Source organism: Sebastes umbrosus, chromosome 16 (genome assembly GCF_015220745.1).
Source record: "Sebastes umbrosus isolate fSebUmb1 chromosome 16, fSebUmb1.pri, whole genome shotgun sequence".
Taxonomy (NCBI): domain Eukaryota; kingdom Metazoa; phylum Chordata; class Actinopteri; order Perciformes; family Sebastidae; genus Sebastes; species Sebastes umbrosus.
This window is the reverse complement of record NC_051284.1, coordinates 3,266,643-3,285,629: the sequence shown is the minus strand read 5'-3', so window position 1 is coordinate 3,285,629 and position 18,987 is coordinate 3,266,643. Positions and strand designations below refer to the sequence as shown.

General features: G+C 42.2%; 1 protein-coding gene across 1 annotated transcript in view; it reads left to right on the top strand.

Moving 5' to 3' along the window:
* Window positions 1-17,137, top strand: part of dicer1 (dicer 1, ribonuclease type III) — a 43,980-nt gene extending 26,843 nt beyond the window's left edge. The window contains exons 23-30 of the mRNA XM_037796435.1: window positions 1,209-1,974; window positions 4,149-4,301; window positions 7,290-7,931; window positions 9,008-9,263; window positions 10,629-10,897; window positions 12,587-12,749; window positions 12,946-13,021; window positions 14,733-17,137. Coding sequence (XP_037652363.1) covers window positions 1,209-1,974; window positions 4,149-4,301; window positions 7,290-7,931; window positions 9,008-9,263; window positions 10,629-10,897; window positions 12,587-12,749; window positions 12,946-13,021; window positions 14,733-14,898 — 2,491 coding nt within the window. The 3' untranslated portion in view covers window positions 14,899-17,137. The remainder of the gene's footprint in view (window positions 1-1,208; window positions 1,975-4,148; window positions 4,302-7,289; window positions 7,932-9,007; window positions 9,264-10,628; window positions 10,898-12,586; window positions 12,750-12,945; window positions 13,022-14,732) is intronic.
* The last annotated feature ends 1,850 nt before the right edge of the window (window positions 17,138-18,987 follow it).

Sequence of the window (18,987 nt, the reverse complement as noted above, 5' to 3'; positions counted from 1 at the left end):
GCGGCCGACCACACGCTCTCGCACAGTTGAAGCAGAGCCACGAGACGATTCCCCAACGTCAGTGCCTTTTTTTCTACTGTTTTTACAGTAATCAGAGCGTCGCTATCAAGATAACAATGTAGGCTACAATAGATATAGCTAGTAAAACGTAGCTAGCTTACCTCCAATTCTCTCTGCAAAATGGACTAGCCATACCGTCCACGTCTTCCTTGCCACCTGTGCGTCCATATAACGTTACGCCGCTGTCTCTTTTTTTTTTAGACGTTTCAGCAGACTGGATGGCACAGATGATCCAGGTAGTGCGTTTCTGCCTTGTTAGCATTGTGACCTGTACAGACCTCTGCTAGTAAAAACACACTTTACCTGCCTCGGAGATTTCAAACCAATCTTTAGTTACATCTGTCAACAGCCAGAACGACCCTCAGGAGCCGACCGGCCGTGTTTTTGTTTTTTTTCTATTTTATCGGACCGTACAGTGTGATCACTCAGGTCGTGGCTGACGAGCGGACCATACAGTGTGATCACTCAGGTCGTGGCTGATGATCGGACCGTACAGTGTGATCACTCAGGTCGTGGCTGACGAGCGAACTGTACAGTGTGATCACTCAGGTCGTGGCCGATGATCGGACCGTACAGTGTGATCACTCAGGTCGTGGCTGACGAGCGAACTGTACAGTGTGATCACTCAGGTCGTGGCTGACGAGCGGACCGTACAGTGTGATCACTCAGGTCGTGGCTGACGAGCCGACCGTACAGTGTGGTCACTCAGGTCGTGGCTGATGATCGGACCGTACAGTGTGATCACTCAGGTCGTGGCTGATGATTGGACCATACAGTGTGATCACTCAGGTCGTGGATGACGAGCCGACCATACAGTGTGATCACTCGCTGCGTCAGTGAGGACACGGTGTCATAGACGTAATGCGCAAAAATAGATATTTGAATAGTTTGAACACAGTATGTTTATTTTTATAAATATATATATATTTCACAAAATATAATAAATATTTAAACGTCATTTTTGGCCAGTTTTGACAGCCCGAGCAGGCAGGAAGATCCAGACAGATCCAAACACACCTGAACCACTGTCGACATGACAAATATAATTGCTGATGTTTGCGGTCTCTTCAGATTTTGATCAATTGTGTGTAAACGTACCCAAAACAGTTTCCCAACATTCTAATGTATAGCTGGTGTGTATGTGGCAGGTATCCAAACCTGGACTTTGGTTGGAAGAGATCTATCGACAGCAAAACCTTCATCTCCTGTCCTGACTCTGGCAGCGAGGATGATGAGGCTCACTGTAAGCACCAAGAGACTGTAACGCCTGACCCCAGTTCCCTAACACGTCCCAGCAGTCACCACTCTTCCCTGCCCGAGCAGGGGCCCCTCAGGGCCCTTGAGCCCGGAGAAGCCACATGCACGAGGAACCTAACCAACGGCACTGCCCTAGTCAGCGATTGCGATGACGACGGCCACCACGACGAGCACCTTCACCAACATGACAATTGCCAACGCTCCCAGCCCAGCTCCCCTGGGCTGCAGAGTCCTGAATCAATACAAACCACTACCTCAGTTCCTGTGCAGCCCTCTCACAGCTTGAAGAAGCCCAGCTCCTGTCCTCCACAGCCTAGTGATGAATGTACACCAGGGAGGACCTCAGACCACGCAAATAAAGCTACCTCAGTCTGCAGCCGGGCAGCCACGGGTCCCAGTGCTCCCACAGCACCTTCTCCCCATCTTGCCGCTATTCCCCAGCCCAGAGCCCAGGCAGGAGACTCCCCCAAAAGCCTGGGGCCCAACCCGGGCCTCATCCTGCAGGCCTTGACCCTATCCAACGCCAGCGACGGCTTCAACCTGGAGCGGCTGGAGATGCTCGGAGACTCTTTCCTCAAGCACGCCATCACCACATACCTGTTCTGCACCTACCCCGACGCTCACGAGGGACGTCTCAGCTACATGCGCAGCAAGAAGGTGAGACAGTTCATGACTTCTTATAAAGACGATGCAGCATCATCAGTCAAATTACAATTGTGGTCAGAATTGACAGTTTGAAGACATTTTCTTGCTTCTATGAATGCTGAAGTTGTAGAAATATGATGTCGGCTCTTTAAAGTTTTGCAGTAGGTGACTACAATGACATTCACACAGAGATACAGTATAAGACACAATTAAATCAATGAAAAAGTATATTCCAGTTTAAGCTGCTATTTCCAAGGTCATCCTTACTTTGTTTTTTAGGAGCTTTCATCCTTATTGTGTGGCCTTCATCAGCAGATGGAGTTGGTTAATTTTTTGTCATTGAGATTCCATACTTTTACAGGTTAACACTGAAACCATCTCAATGAAGCAAACACCCTCACATTTTAGCACGTTTTTATCCGTCCGAGAGAACAACGGGACTGCGACGTTGCGACCGGGACTGGATCCCGGTAATGGGGGACAGATTGCTGCACGGGCTGCACGACATGGATGATGTTCCCAACGTAACGTACTAGGGTGCTGCGTCAGCCCCTCGTTGGACTGACAGGCCTCTTATATTAGGCACACGCGAGGTTCATTCCCATCCAGACCACAGTGATTGTTTTTTTTAAGAACCGAGACCGAGACGGACGGCTTTTTCTTTCACTTGTATTTGTAAACAAACAACACACGTGCACAGCGCACGGCGCCCGAGTTGACTCCAGTTGGTGGCTTCTTCTCTGAATCAGCAGCCAGTTACTTTTGTCCGAGAATAACCAACACAACATTCTGCAGGTGCAAAATTGATGCAACACAACAGATAAACATTGAATGTCAAGAATTGGCGAATGTCACCTTATTTGCCAACAGGCCAATGGCAGTCAACAAGGAGAATATCGGCCAATAATGATGTTTGGCTGCTAAATCGGTGCATCCCTACACAAGACAGGGATGGAGATCTATAACAAGGCTTGTCTATAAAGTATGGAATGGATTTAATGGATTTTTAGAAGCAGCTTAAGGGTGTTTTCATATTAGGTACGATTGATACGTTCCGTGCCCAAGTACGATTGCCCCCCCCTCTCTGCTCTGCTTTCACATTAGTAAAGTAGTTCCGTACCCGAGTACACTTTTGTCATCATCTATGTGTATTTGTTTATGTTGAGATCAGCTGTTCTAACGGCGGAGCATCGTAAAACACTTCATTTAAACTCGACAATACTGTCGTCGTTAGTCTTTCCAACAATCACCAACTCTGGTTCGGTTGAGTTTGCTGTGAATTAATGCCCCCCCGCTGTCTCTCTCTCTCTGTCCACTGAGCAGCTGAGCGTCTCTCGTTCTTCGAAGGTAGACCATTAAATCAACTAAATAAAATAGCAAACATCGGCCGACCCCATCACCTCCTATCGTTTATATTTTAAGGAACCTCTCGCCTGCCTTGCTGCTTTATCACCCACGGCCGTACAGCTCAGAGGATGAGATCGGCGCATGCTGCGCGCAGTTACAGACATACTGTAGATATGAAACTGTTTTCTGTAGACTGTATTCAGATTTCGGAGGAGACCGGCGGCATTGAAAAATGCCTGCCCTTTCAAAACTACTCGCTGACTGCTAAAGTTACTCAAGTTAAGCAGCGGTCCACTTCCGTGTTTCGGTACAGTCGGCTTTCATACCTGATGCGAACCGTACCCGAGTACACATGATCCGTACCCGAGACCACCTTTTCAAGTGGACTCGAATACGGATCGACGAACTGTGCCCGAGTACGGTACGGAGCGTTCACACTAATCAAACGAACTGGACTTTGGGGGACAAGTGTACTCGGATCCGGGCCCAGGTCCCTGATGTGAAAGCACCCTAAAACAGTACGAAGATTCAGAAGCTCTGATAGGTCGGGGAAGATGATTCCAGAGGGTTGGGGCTAAGGGCACGATCACCTTTTGTTTTGCAGTTGGAGCAGGGGGATTGATACAAGGCCGAGAAGCAGAATGAGGAACGAGGAGATCATATATGTAATCAACAGGATGTTGTAGTTTATAGTGAATTTTACAGAAAGCCAATGGAGGGACGCAAGAACGGGGAACTCTAAATGATTTAGAGCAGCGTGACTGAGGGAATTCCAATAATCTAAGTGTGAATTAGTAGCGCAGGTCTCCACTCATCCTCTTTGGTGTGCCCATGTCCAGGTGAGCAACTGTAACCTGTACCGTCTGGGGAAGAAGAAGGGGCTCCCCAGCAGGATGGTGGTGTCCATCTTTGACCCCCCTGTCAACTGGTTGCCTCCTGGCTACGTGGTCAACCAGGACAGGAGCAGCACAGACAAACTGGATTCAGAAGAGGTCAGTGGACTTCCTGCCTCTCTCTCTCACTTTATACTGACTGAGGACATTGTTCTTCTTTAAAGGGGTGGATTAAATTAGAGTTATTTGTAAGGGTTAGACCTAAGCTTGAGAGAATGCTTGTGCTTGGTGGCAGGCCATTCACAATGTAGCACATTCATTTCTGTCATGGATGTTGTCAGTGTTGTGATGTTGTCAGGCCACTAGAGGGCAGGCTTCCACCTTGTCTGGCAACATACAACATTGTCTCTGACATACAGTATAATATAATGAATGTAAATTCACGTCGGGTGACCGCTCTCTCGTTTGCATAATGAGGCAGACATGCATAAAGAAATGTAAAAAGAGATGTGTAAAGAAAAGAATACAGAAATAAATAAGTTTGTGGAAATACATATGGGGTGAAATGAAAAGGGAATGCAAAGGGAAAATCATGCATAAATAAATAAATACATACATTTAAAAATAAATATGAAATAAATAAATGCTAAATAAAAAAGTAATAAAAGCAGGTATAAATAAATTAATAAATAAATGCTACAAGTTCATTTTAAAAATAGTAAAATAAATACATAAATAAATAAAAGGGTAAATTAACCAGAAGAGTAAATAAGTAAGGGAATTAATACAAAGATAAATAAATAAAGAAGCAAATTAAAACAGAAATATCAATTTATGTCACATTTTATCAACTGATTAATGGTAACATTTATTTTTTATATAATTTTTTGCGACATTTAATGACATTTATTTATTTAACAAGTCATTTATTTATTTATTTTGCAATTTGGCAGGTTACGTCCTCCATACTGTAGTAGGGTGTTGGGTAATATGATGATGCATACCATGAGATGGTGATAAAAGTTTAATCAACTGACAGATTTTCACATACAGTCAATACCATCGTGGCTATCTTATTAATGTCTTTGGATCTCTGGGAGCATCAGACCATTGTGGGTAATGGTGAAGAAGGACTGATTAATGACAATATTGGATTTGACATTATATGAAATTCCAAATACAGCGATGGATATTGGATATTAACACCATCGCCCACTTCGACTCTCTGTGTCTTCAGATGCCCCGGCTACAAACTCAGACAAAAACAAATCAGTGTGAGGGATGCAAAAAAACAATCCAAATGCGAAGACGTTCCAAACGGTCCAAAAGATATTCAGTTTACAATCATATAAAACCCAGAAAAGCAGCAAATCCTCAGATTGGAGAAGGTGGGACCGGACAGTGTCTGAATTGGTTATCAAATTTAGGGGTGCAACAGATCACAAAACTCACGGTTCGAATCGTGTCACGATTATGAGTCACGGATCGGATCAGCAGGGAAAAAAGGAGCAAATATAACTTTGAGAGATGCCCCGCTCACGTTTTTGCCGCTGATACTGATGGCGATTGTTGATGAGCCATATCGGCCGAACAATCAGTGTAAACCGTCAATTCTAAATGTTACTCTTTTACTTTGTTATAGTCCTCTATCGTGGTTATTTGCATTAAAAACACACAATTCAAATGATCAGGAAATAAATGATTTGAATTTGTATTTATAAAAATAATTCTTGGCATTGGTAGTTCTAATTATATATTATACGCTGCTAGGAAGATAAAGTATGTTGTATGCAAATACAAGTATGCACCTGAAAATAAGCACATGTCCTCTTTAAACAGGTCATAATTCCCTCTCTAATATCGATCTTATATTGCTGTGAAAACATCTTCAAACCACTGTATTTAATAAAGCTTCTTGCCAAAATGACAGCGTTATAATTTACCTTCGCCTTCATTTTTATTGTCCAGCTCTTGTTACTAGCTCTCGTCCTGCTGATTTCAACTGGTATTCGTTGTTCACATTGTAGAATAATCAGCGATTGGCGACCAGAAAGTGTTACGATGGGCAATACAACTTTTTTTCGCACTATGATGGTAAACTGTGTAATTACTCTGCAGTTCACATGCATGCCGAATCCTCCGTACAAATTACGGATCAACTATGGTCCATTACAAATGATTTTATGTCAGTTGACTATTTGATGAATCGACAATAGTTTCAGCTCTAGTTACTAGATGACTGTTTGAACGATTGCCTCCCTCATTAAATACGTGACCCCTGCTGTGTGATGAAATGCTTATTAGAACTGCTGCCCCCCTAAATGTTGATGATCAGAGGCATCAGTCGAGAAGCACCCACATTGAATCTCGATTAGTCAGGCGAATCAAACAGAGGTTATATTATGATGCGTTCAAGCTCTGTTCGGTAAAAATTAGTGTTGGGCGAAGGTAAGGTAAATTCTAACTTTATCATAATGCGTTCAAATGTAATCTTGTAAAATTAAGTTTTTGGCGAGTAACTTGATTAAATCCAGTTGTTTGAAGGACATGTTTTCACAGTAATATAAAATAGATAACAGAGAGGGAATTATGACCTGTTGAACTTCCTAACACTACTGTTAGCTCTAAGCAGCTTCAACACTAAAATTACTGATGGCAAGATTTTTTTTTTTTTTTAAATCAAAGCAAATTTAGATAAAAATACAATAATTAATTTCCTAATCATTTGAATTTTGTTTTAATGCAAATAACCACTATAGATGACAATAACAAAGTACAGCACAGTACCCTCCCACCCCCGGAAAATAGGGCTCCCCCAAATGCTACAGTGTAATTTGAACACTGGAATTTGCCGTGCATATAATGCTTTTTTGTGTAAAATATATCGAACGTCGAATGACATCAGATCTAAAATGTTATTCCTTCATTTAGCGCAGAGATTTCAAAAGTGGCAGATAAAAGAGATATTCTTGCCTGCCACAGTGGTAGGCAGTGAAAAAAGAGAATTTCAGACCCTGTCAGGAAGGTTCATCTTAATGGAGACACCTAAATACCTAACAATGACTCTCTAGGCCAGTTTTTAATCATGACTACTTCTTTAGAATTTCCTTTTAACTCTTGCTTTCTCTGTTTGCGTCCATCATCCAGGCCAAAGAGGAGCTTCTGGCCAACGGGGAGGCTGGGAATGACTATGATGAGGATGACGAGGAGGTTGAGGAGGAGGTGGATGAGGACGGTGAGCTGATGTTGAAGGACGAGCCAAAAGATGAAGTCAACATGGAGGACGATTTGGAGTATTACAAAGAACACATCAAGTTCATTGACAACATGCTGTTGGGATCCGGTGCGTTCGGTAAGAAGATCTCTCTGAGCACCTTCCCTCCCTCCCTCACCCCGGCCTCGGCCTCCGCCCCCGCCACGGAGGCTCCGTACGAGTGGAAGCCCCCCAAGAAGCCCCTCCATCCCACACATACAACCCACTACCCCTCGGAGCCGGCGCCCAGCACGCCCTCTGCCGAGGAGTTTGACTACAGCTCGTGGGACGCCATGTGCTACCTGGATCCCAGTAAGGCCGGAGAGGAGGACGACTTTGTGGTGGGTTTTTGGAATCCGTCGGAGGAGAATTGCGGCGCGGAGCTCGGCAAGCAGTCGATCTCCTACGACCTGCACACGGAGCAGTGCATCGCCGACAAGAGCATCGCCGACTGCGTGGAGGCTCTGCTGGGCTGCTACTTGACCAGCTGTGGAGAGAGAGCAGCCCAGATGTTCCTCTGCTCACTGGGCCTGAAGGTGAGTGAGGACTCTCACACTGTTCTGTCTCGGTATTCCCTGATTCAGCAATGATACATTGGGTCAGCACAATATACTGTAGAGAGGTGAAGTCCCGTCCCTTCCGGTGGACCCAATGGGAACTTATTTCAGAAAAAAATATGAACGGTAGTCAACGGAGAGAGAAATATTTTTTTGATCCCGTTTGAATTGCGCCATGAATCACACAGATGATGTTTGTCAGTTTAAAAGATAATTTTGCAAGTTAAGAAAGTTTCAGTTTGTCGTAGTATCATTTAGGTTAGTGAGAAATCGCTCAGTGAACTACGTCTTTCGTATCGCACAACACTAGCTAGCTAGCTAACATAGCTATGACCACGCACAGATGTAAAGTTATCTGACCTGATGTGTTTTATCAGAGACTCCTGGTCTTTATATCAGTCAGGAAGAGAAAGAAGGATCAGACCTGTTGCTGGTGTGAGTTCATCCCAGTAGGAAACACACAGACATCGTAGCTTCAATAGAGAGAGACGTCACTACCACACTTTGGGGTGTGTCGTCTTTCTAATTATGTATTTTCACAGTCTGATACAACAAACTGAGACTTTCTTGACTTGCAAAATTATGTGTTAAACTCACAAACGTTATATGTGTGATTCATGGCGCAATTCAAACGGTATCAAAAAAATATTTTTCCATTGACTACGTACATATCTTTTCCGAAATAAGGTCCCATGGTGTTCCACTGGAAGGGGCGGGACTTCACCTCTCTATATCGGCAAGTGACAAATGAAAAGAGATTCATTTAAAAAAAGAGTTGAGAAACATAATGAATGCAGATGTTATACAGCGTCTTTTCACATGCACAGTATAGCTTTAGCTTTAGCCACGTGGTGCTGAGGTGAGCCGTCATCAGAGATGTGCCGGTATACATACATACCGTGGTGAAACAATCTGATGGTAATAACACTGCCAACGATTTCTATTTCCGTCAATGCCACGAGCATGATAAGCATGTATGGAGGTGCTCCTCCAAAACTACTTTTTCCCCCAGAACATCAGCGCAGGTATTCAGAGTTGTTTTCTGATGTCAACAGGTGTTACCGTTGGAGAGGGGGACCCTGACGGCAGCATTGGTGCAGAGCTGTCAGATCACAGCCATCGACCTGTGCTACGGCTGGCTGAAGATCCCTCCCCGCTGCTTGCTGGCCCATCCAGACGCAGAGCGAACTCTCAACCACCTCATCTCCGGCTTCGAGAACTTCGAAAGAAAGATCAACTACACCTTTCAGAACAAGGCTTACCTTCTGCAAGCCTTCACCCACGCTTCCTACCATTACAACACCATCACAGGTCAGACTTCACCTCACAGCATCAGGAGAGTTTTTATCATTGTTCACTGTACAGTTCAGAATAATGTGTTTGGGAATTAGAAGTATCATCTGGGGATAACATATTACTTTTTTTTTTTTTAATAAATGATGAAAACTGTTTATTTAGATTAAATGCAATGTGACTGACAATAGAATCCGTCCGTCCTTATTGATCAGTGCATGTTATTTGACCCTGGAACGCTGCTCAGCTCTGCACATGCGTCTCCATAGAATAGGAACTCAATTTAATGTTACTGACATTCAAAGCTGCAAAATCTTTTGCACACTTTGGGGGGTGGCAACAGAACGAGCTGTAAAAACAACACTGATGTACACCGATCAGCCTTAACATTCAGACCACTGACAGGTGACGTGAATAACATTGATTATCTGGTTACAATGGCACCTGGCAGTGGGGGGGGGATATATTAGACATCAAGTGAACATTTTGAACTTTGTGTTGGAAGCATAAGAAATGGGCCAGTGTAAGGATGTGAGCGACTTTGACGAGGGCCAAATAGTGCTGGCTAGACGACTGGGTCAGAGCATCTCCAGAACTGCAGCTCTTGTGGGATGTTCCCGGTCTGCAGTGGTCAGGACCTACCAAAAGTGGTCCAAGGAAGGAAAACCGGTAACCGGCGACAGGGTCAGACCCGAGGCTCATCGATGCACGTGGGGAGCGAAGGCTGGCCCGTGTTGTCTGATCCAATAGAAGAGCTACTGGAGCTCAAACTGCTGAAAAAGTGAATGCTGGTTCCGATAGAAAGGTGTCAGAACACACAGGGAGGAGCAGTTTGTTGCGTACGGGGCTGCATAGCCACAGACCGGTCAGGGTGCCCATACTGTACTAATGTTATGGCTGATCGGTGTATTATCACATGAAGTAGTTGAAGCGAACATGTTGCCTATTTACACGGTCAACAGAATAGCATTAGGGACAATAGAGTGCTCCAGGGATGACGTATTTCTGTAGGCCAACCAGGAAGTTAGCATCGCCCTGGTTCCCTCGGCAAAAAGCCGATGGGATTGTTCCATTGGCTTTTGGATTATTGCAGAAAATAAGCTCTGTGGCAGACACACGTTTATGAGTGCGAGTATACACAACGAGGGAAAGACTTTTTTTTTTTTATTTTGCAACCCAATTAAATATAATAAATCATTTGTTTGAAACTAGCTAGAAGTTAATAAGAACTCAGAAAGGACTTTTCTTTCTGAATAGCTGGTGCTGGAGCTCAGTAGTTTGTGATACCTTTCAGATTACACTTGGTCGTTTGATCCATTGTTAAGTTAGTGCCTGAATGCATTTCAATTCCACCGACCCACATGTCTGACTGTTTCTCTTCAGATTGTTACCAGCGGCTGGAGTTCCTTGGTGATGCAATTCTAGACTACCTCATAACAAAGCACCTTTATGAAGACCCGCGGCAGCACTCTCCCGGCGTGCTGACCGACCTGCGCTCGGCACTCGTCAACAACACCATCTTTGCCTCTCTGGCCGTCAAGTACGACTACCACAAGTACTTCAAGGCCATCTCGCCCGAGCTTTTCCACGTCATCGACGACTTTGTGCAGTTTCAGCTGGAGAAGAACGAGATGCAAGGCATGGACTCCGAGGTGAGTCCTGTTTCTAGCATCAGTACTGAACAACAAAGCCCTGTAGGAAGAAACCTAATCTTTGCTGTTGGGAGTTTTTTTTCCCCCCCTAAAATAATAGTCAGTGTTCAAAAAAGATCTGCCTGAATATCAAGGCTGTCAGCTTCTATGAATCTGTTTCATATTCCAGTGATTTCAGCACTGAAGAGAAAATGCAGTTGGATTTAATTTGCCTGGAAATGGCTATCTTGGCACCAGATCTCCTCTCGTTCTGGAGAGGTACTCGTATGCCTGAGGGACAGCAGGCACATACTGACAATACAGCTGAAAGAAATAAAGGAATAGGCTGCAGTAATATGGTGCCACTCACTGTTCACTCACTATTCTGCTCACTATTCATCAAATAATACTAGCAATAACATGATGAAGCTGCTAATGCAGCAGGTAGTGTAGACTGAGTCTGTCAGCTGAGAATGTCCGTAGGCTCATATTTCTTACTTTGTAAAAAAAAAAAAAAAAAAAAGGTTTAAAGAGCAACTTAACATATTGTTTTCATATATTTTAAAGAATGCATTAAAACCCAAACTCACACACTGACTGTCTACATTGGGCGCGTTTAGAGTTGCAAAGGGTCGGGAAATTTCCAAGGGAATTTTGGCACCTTTTTAATAGTGAAATACACTTAAAAAAGCAATACTAGTTCTTATGACATGTTTTGGTTCAAAGTCTGCACATTTAATCGAATTGTCACCTGCACTGCATTCAGCAGCACTCTTCCATCACATGCCAACAAAACTTGCTAGCCAGCGTTAGCTAACGTGTTCAGAGAATTATTCTGCCTCAAACCTACGCCCACAAAATACATCATCATGTTTAACAGAAAGGCGGTCGATTGTTTGGATTCGAAAACTCTTTTTGTAAAGCTCCTAATCATTAAAGGGACTATTTGTAACTTTCAGAAATGCTTCTTAACAGCGACACCTGTGGCCGTGAAATCAAGGAAAGTCAGCGTCGGGCTCACGCTTGTGCTCGCTCTACATAGACATGAGCGAGCATCGCTCAAAACAGTGAGGCGACACACGTCAGCTAAAACCACAATATCACTCTATATTTCACCTGCTTGGCAGTAATGTTAGCTGACCAGACGAAGGTCTCTCCATGAATCACTGCTGATGCTTCTCCTGCCTCAGCGCAGGCTGAGGCAGTGGGGCTCCGCAGCGAGAAACTCGTCCTCAACCGGTCGGTAACGAGACAACAACGTTTCTCTCTGCAAAGTCCTGTCACTTCACAAGACACGGAAAACCTCTGTTGGTCTGGAGGAGCTGCAGCAGTTATTTCTGCACAAACGTCCACTCACTAGACATTCACTAGATATTCTCAGAGCTAAACTAACTCTTCTGCAGTGTGGAGTGAGCGCGCGTTCACGTCTAGAGGTGGAGCGAGTACGCGAGAACGCGCGCGCTGTCTGAGTGAAGGCGAGCAGGCAGAGGAGGAGACGAGGCTCCGGCCACACGCGAGCGCGCATATGCGAACGCGCATGTGTCCCGACCCGGTACATTTATACGCTTAAAAAGTTACAAACAGTCCCTTTAACGCTTGAAATTTAGAATGTTTTTTTTAGCAAGCTCTACCACATAAATTTAGATTTTGTGTGTGTGTGTTTGTGTTATGATGTCATCAGCTAACAGCTCTGTGTATTTTGTCAACCAGCTGCGACGCTCTGAAGAAGATGAGGAGAAGGAGGAGGACATCGAGGTCCCTAAGGCCATGGGGGATATCTTTGAGTCGCTAGCCGGAGCTATTTACATGGACAGCAGGATGTCATTGGAGACGGTGTGGCAAGTGTATTATCCAATGATGAGGCCACTTATAGGTGAGGAAGATGCCAAAGCACATTTATTTACACATGTATTTTTTGTTTGTTTTTCAGTCATGACTGTTGAGCAGGAACTTGAGGAAACTTTTGTAAACATTCATGATTTTTTGCCAGTTTTGTCGACCATGTTGAAGAAGTGAAAGTCTGAGGATGTTTATGATGCCACTTTTTATCCCCTTTTAACCATGTACAGAGAAATTCTCTGCCAATGTGCCACGCTCTCCTGTGAGGGAGCTGCTTGAGATGGAACCAGAAACTGCCAAGTTCAGGTAGGAGATCGGCACTTTATGGCTGCTTCTGCCGTCACATTTATCATATGGAATATGCAGATGATGACTTACTCTTACTTAACTTGGACGATATTTATTGTAGCAATTCATAGGTGAAAGAATAGATCAGCCTTAATGGACTTAACTAGGGGATGATGACTATTGTTGTTAAGGAGTAATTGTTAGTGTACAACTCAACATTTCCCTCCAGATTTTTCCACAATAAAAGTCTAGGAAAGGGAGTGATTTCGCCCGTTTTGAAGCGCAAATTACACTTTCAGAATCCACATAGCTGAGAGAGTTTGTGTGATGTGAATCTCATAACGTGCCTCGGTCTGGGATCCTTTTGGTCCATCCGTGAGCATCCTAAAATGTATCACTGCATCGACCATACATGCTGACAAACATGTTGTTTTGGAATATATCCAGCCTTTGAACCGCTGGAATATTTTTAATGTGAAACATCAGTGTTGAATTATTTACAATAACATAAAGGGGCGATTGATAACATTGATAACATTCAGCCACTAGATGCCGCATTCTCCCTCCCCCCCGTTCCATTGCATCTACTTCACAACAAGTCGTTGCCAGACAACGTCGATTGCAGCCATTTATCCGTTTTTTCTACACTAACCGACGACCCAGAGATACCACGTGATACCAACGTTGTTATACTATTGGCTCACAAGCCTTGTTAGAAGTGGGAAACAAACGTCAGATACATTTAAAAATAAAATTTGTTTTGTTTATCTCTGCGGAATCAGACAAAACATTCATTTTGAACCCGCCAACATTTTTAAAATGATTAATTCAGTTATAATAAAAAAAAAATCAGGAAAAGCCATACTTTTATTCAGCACCTTTGTAAAGGCTCTGTAGGTGTATTTTTTTTTTTTTTAATATTCATCTACATAAAAATGTTATCAATAAGATCTTTTAACAGTGATTCAAAAAGCAACTGGAAACACATGAAACTTTTTTTTCCCCCGTTAGAAATGTATTCCGACTGTGAATAATTCAACACGAAATTGAATCTATTTGATTTGTGTACATACACATGAATTTCCTTTTTTTCGCTCAGCGTGACTTTCAACAACATAGTTTTTGTGCTTTTTTTCCTACGAATATCCAGCATCAGGTGACGCATTTGTTAATTTCCGCTCCAGTCTTTTCAAAATAAAACTACTTAGTTAGGTTTAGGAATAGATCGACTTGGTTAGGCTTAGGCCACAAACTACTTAGTTAGGTTTAGGAAAAGATGGCGGTTTGGGTTAAAATAACTCCGGAAGTGCCGCAACTTCAGTACGGAAGTTACGTGACAAATAAATCAACTTTGACTCGTTGTTTCACACGGGACACAAACACCAGTCTTCTGGGCAAAAGTCCTGTGGTTGCCACTCTCTATACTTCCCGGTTCACAATTCCATGAATTACATACAAACTGATATCATGCTGACCATCACAAAATATAAGTGAAATTCGTCTATGTACAAGAATCAATACATTAAGTTTGTGGAAATATATATTGTATACTGAATTTATCAAGACAACCGTTGAACATGGAGGAAGTGTTGCGTTATATGGGGAGCTGGGGGAATTAAGAATACAGGTGTGTCTCTAATATCAGCCTGTTTCAGATTAAGCCCACCATTAGAGAATATGTGCTACCTACAATTTGACACCCTGTTGTTACCTCTCCCCCTGTGTGCAGCCCTGCAGAGAGAACGTATGACGGAAAGGTCCGAGTGACGGTGGAGGTCGTCGGTAAGGGCAAGTTTAAAGGAGTTGGCCGCAGCTACCGGATCGCCAAGTCGGCGGCGGCGCGACGAGCTCTGCGCAGCCTCAAAGCCAATCAACCTCAGGTCCAAAGCAACTGAGCTCCTCCTTCCGAGCTCTCAGCATTAGCAACCTAAGCTACTGACGCTAACGGAGAAAAAATAAAAAATCGGCTTCCCAACATCGGCTAACCCCAACGCAGCGTGATGCCAGCCTCCGCATCTTCAGCCCCGCGACGGCGCAACCGAGGCAGCCAGGGAGGGAACACTGTGTGGAGACGCAACACAAGAAGCAGACTGATCTCACAACAGATTTCACCATCAGATCTTTTACCTTTTTTTTTTTTTTTTTTTTTTGCGCAAACACAATCTTTGCTTTTCCCTCTCTGCTTTGTGTAATCACATGAGTGCTTTATTAACATTTAGCAAAGTGTTTAAAAAAAAAAAAAAAGGTCAGGTCGCAAGTCTATTCCTCACCGTTTTAGTTTGTTTTTTTGTTAACCTCTGTCAATGAGATGAGGCTTATGCTTATTGTGTAGTATTAGATTGTACATAGTTCAATCAAAGGTGTAAATCAAAGTATGTAGGAAGAAAAAAAAACAACAAAAAACGCTAAACTCCTCAGCCTGTGCACTAGTGCCAGTCGGTTCGAAAGCGCTTTTTTAAAACGCTATCGGCAGACGTGGCTAACAGATACCACTGGAGCAAAAAACCTGGTGGCACTTCTGTCTGAAATCTGTCTTGAAATGGTATTCTTAATCATTTTTGCACTTATTCCATTAGGGTCTGTTACTTTTGAGAATTGTGTGGTCACATTGACACCAAAATCATATACGTAGCAAAGTATATAAATATATATAAAAATAATAAGATACATGAATGATATTCTCGGCCTTAGATGCTAAGGCTCACCCTCATATCCTGCGAAACGGATAGGAATTTCAACATTCCCAGTTACTGTAATTTAAAGTAGTTTTTAAACCGCACTTGAGGTTGCATGTTCTTGTAGTTTATGTATAAAACCATGACAACTGGATTGCTTCTATAAATGTTCTAAATCTATGGATATATCTAGAGTGTGTGAGAGTGAGATTCAACGTTAACGGCATTATCTTGACGATTTGGTTTTAACATGTTTTGATACCGAGAATGGATGGAATTGAATTAAGTCATTCTCGCGCACTAAATGGAGCGAATCATCCAGTTTTGATATAAGAAGAGAAAGACGTACACACGTTCAATATGCTGCAGACTTTTCTACATTGGATACTCGTGTAAAGGCTCAGAATCTTTTCAAATACAGTCTTTGTGAAAAAAAAAGGCCAATTCATTTCAACACACTAGTGTTCCTCACATCCCGTACCTACCAAAGCTATAACAGATGTGACACTATGAGGTTGAAGTCAATTCCTACGGATAAGGATACCAGCCTTTTTTTTTTTTTTTTCTTGTGGTTTCTGTTCCGACAAATTTTGCTTCCCGCTAAATGTCCTTTTTTTTCTCATCAATAAGCCCTTTTTCACTTGAATACCTCAGTTAATTGCATGCATTTTTTCTTGTCTTTATATTTTTTTTTTCTTTTTTGTTTGGTGCTATGTTTTTGTATTAAGCTTGAATTTCTCATCTTTTTTTGCACTGTAACTATAATACCTCTTTATTTGACCTTTTATTATTTTGGAAATCTGTTTGATTTGGTTGTCCCGTTCGTCGGCCATCAAGCTGCAGAGGAGAGCTGCGTCGTCGTCTCTTCCCCCTCCCGTACCCGAGGTTGACACTGGGGACGGGTGGGGGGGGCAGGAAATGTATTTTTCCCCCCAATTTCATCAGTTGAGAATCTGTTTTTGAATTCTGGGTAAAAACAAACAGAGGATTGATTGATTGATCGGATGGGTAAATGCTTGTAGAAGTAATCAGATTGCACTCTTAAACTTTGGATTTCTCTGACATTTACTCCAAAATACAGGCATAGGGGAATTTACTTGATTTATTTCTTCATAGATAAGGGTTGGAAGAGACATGTACCTGTGTACCTTTCTAAACTGTGTTGATATAGCTATCTGAAATCTAATCCACGGGCATATAATCCCACCCACAGGTGCTTCTACCTCAAAAGACAAGACTGCAATTGAATTCAGTAACTCTCTCTAGTCTTTTTACTGTGATAACTACACCATCTACGTCAAACATCCAGTACACAACACACACACACACCTCTGTTTCACTGAGTCGACATTCCTTCACAGTAACTTGTGTCTCATGTCTTGAATAGAAACAAACAAAACTCAGTGCCTTCTCTGTGGGAGATCTACAACGGTTTATTAGGACCATTGTAGGTAAAAAATAAATGTATAATAATAATTACAGCGCTGGGGTAGCAGGGTAATAATCCGAGAAAAAACTTAAGAATTTTTTGATTAAAGTCATAAATTTACGACAAAAAACTATTCTGTGAGATTATAAAGTCATAAATTTGCAATAAAAAAACACAGAAATGCTCTGAGGTTAAATTCACAAATTTACAAGAAAAAAACTTGAATATTCTGAGATCATAAAATCATAAATCTGCGAGAAAAAAATCAGAAATACTCTGTGATTAAAGTCACAAATTTCTGATATAAAAACTTGAATATTCTGAGATTATAGTCATACATTTATGAGAAAAAAACTTGAATATTCTCTGATATTAAAGTCATAATTTTATGAGAAAAAACTCAGAAATGCTCTGAGATTAGTCACAAAATTTACGAGAAAAAATATGTGGATATTCTGAGACTAAAGGTGTAAATTTACAAGAAAGAAAACTTGCATATTCTCTGAGATTAAATTTGTAAATTATGAGAAAAAAAATTCTATATTTTCTGAGTTTAAAGTCTCACGTTTATGAGAAAAGAACATTAAATATTTTCTGAGATTATAAAGTCAGAAATTTGCAAGATAAAACACAGAAATGCTCTGAGATTACTGTCACAAGTTTACGAGTAAATTTACGAGAAAAAAAAACGTGAATATTCTTTGAGATTAAAGTGGTACATTCTCGAGGAAAGACTCACAAATTTAAGAAAAAAAATGGAATAGTCTCTGAGATTATTAAATCATAAATTTTTGCCAAAAACAGAAATTGTCCAAAACTATGGTAACGTTTTGTTTTAGTCTTATAAATTTACAACCTTAATCTCGTAAATTCTGAATTTTTTTTTCTTCAGAAAATTACCCTCCTACTCTGGCTCCATTATTATATATATATTTGTATGTTGTTTTTTACCTATGATGACCTTAAAACGCCGTCGTAGAGATCAGCGTCATTCTAGAGATCGCAGGAGTAGAGATCTTCTCTTCCTCATACAGTTTGTGTGGTTTTGTGAACTCCTTCAGTTCTCATGTTTAACAATCAACGTGAGCTCAGCTGCACCGCGAGACTTCCGTACATCTTTCTACAATCAGTTCAAAAGAGTGCAATCTGTCATTATTTCTCAAGTCTATCTACAGTATGTACAGTAAACCCTGAAATGTGGGATGTGAATTTAGTTTTCCCGTTAGAGAGATATTGTCAAATTGAAGATCTGGAGTGTATCAGTCACACACCTTCCAACATCTGTCTGTAGCGCACACAGCCATTAGTTTATACCGCCGGTTCAACACACTAATTATCTGTAAGTCTCCGGGAGGGACGGGGGGGACGGGGGGATTACTAAAAAGAATGTGAAATCACTCATACGGTGCCACACCCACTCTATTTTTGTCTGTGACTGATAAAACATAAGGATCACAATTAATCTTGTCAGCCACAAGTGGCATCGACATCCAGCAGCCTCGTATGTGTGTTAGTTTTTAATGGGGGGGGGGGAGGGGTTTGTGGGAGTGCTGAAGTTGAGCTAGTCCTGCGTTGTTCACAGCGGACTACGATTTCTCGTACTGGCAATTTTTTTTTTCTTTTCTTTTCTTTTTGTACATGTAGCACAATTGAGCATTGCACTTGGGCGCCATACTTTACCTCATGTCAGAGTGTGAAAGGGAGTGAAAGATGGAGGAAAAAAAGAAAAAAAAGAAGTGTATATATGATGCCGTAATGTTTTAAAGAGGACTAACGCGGTTCAGGCTTTGCTGCTGTTTCAATTGCTGGTATTACACAAAGCTATTTAAAGAGAGAATACAAGGCTCTGGGAGGTGGAGACGAAATGTGCCTGCAGGTTA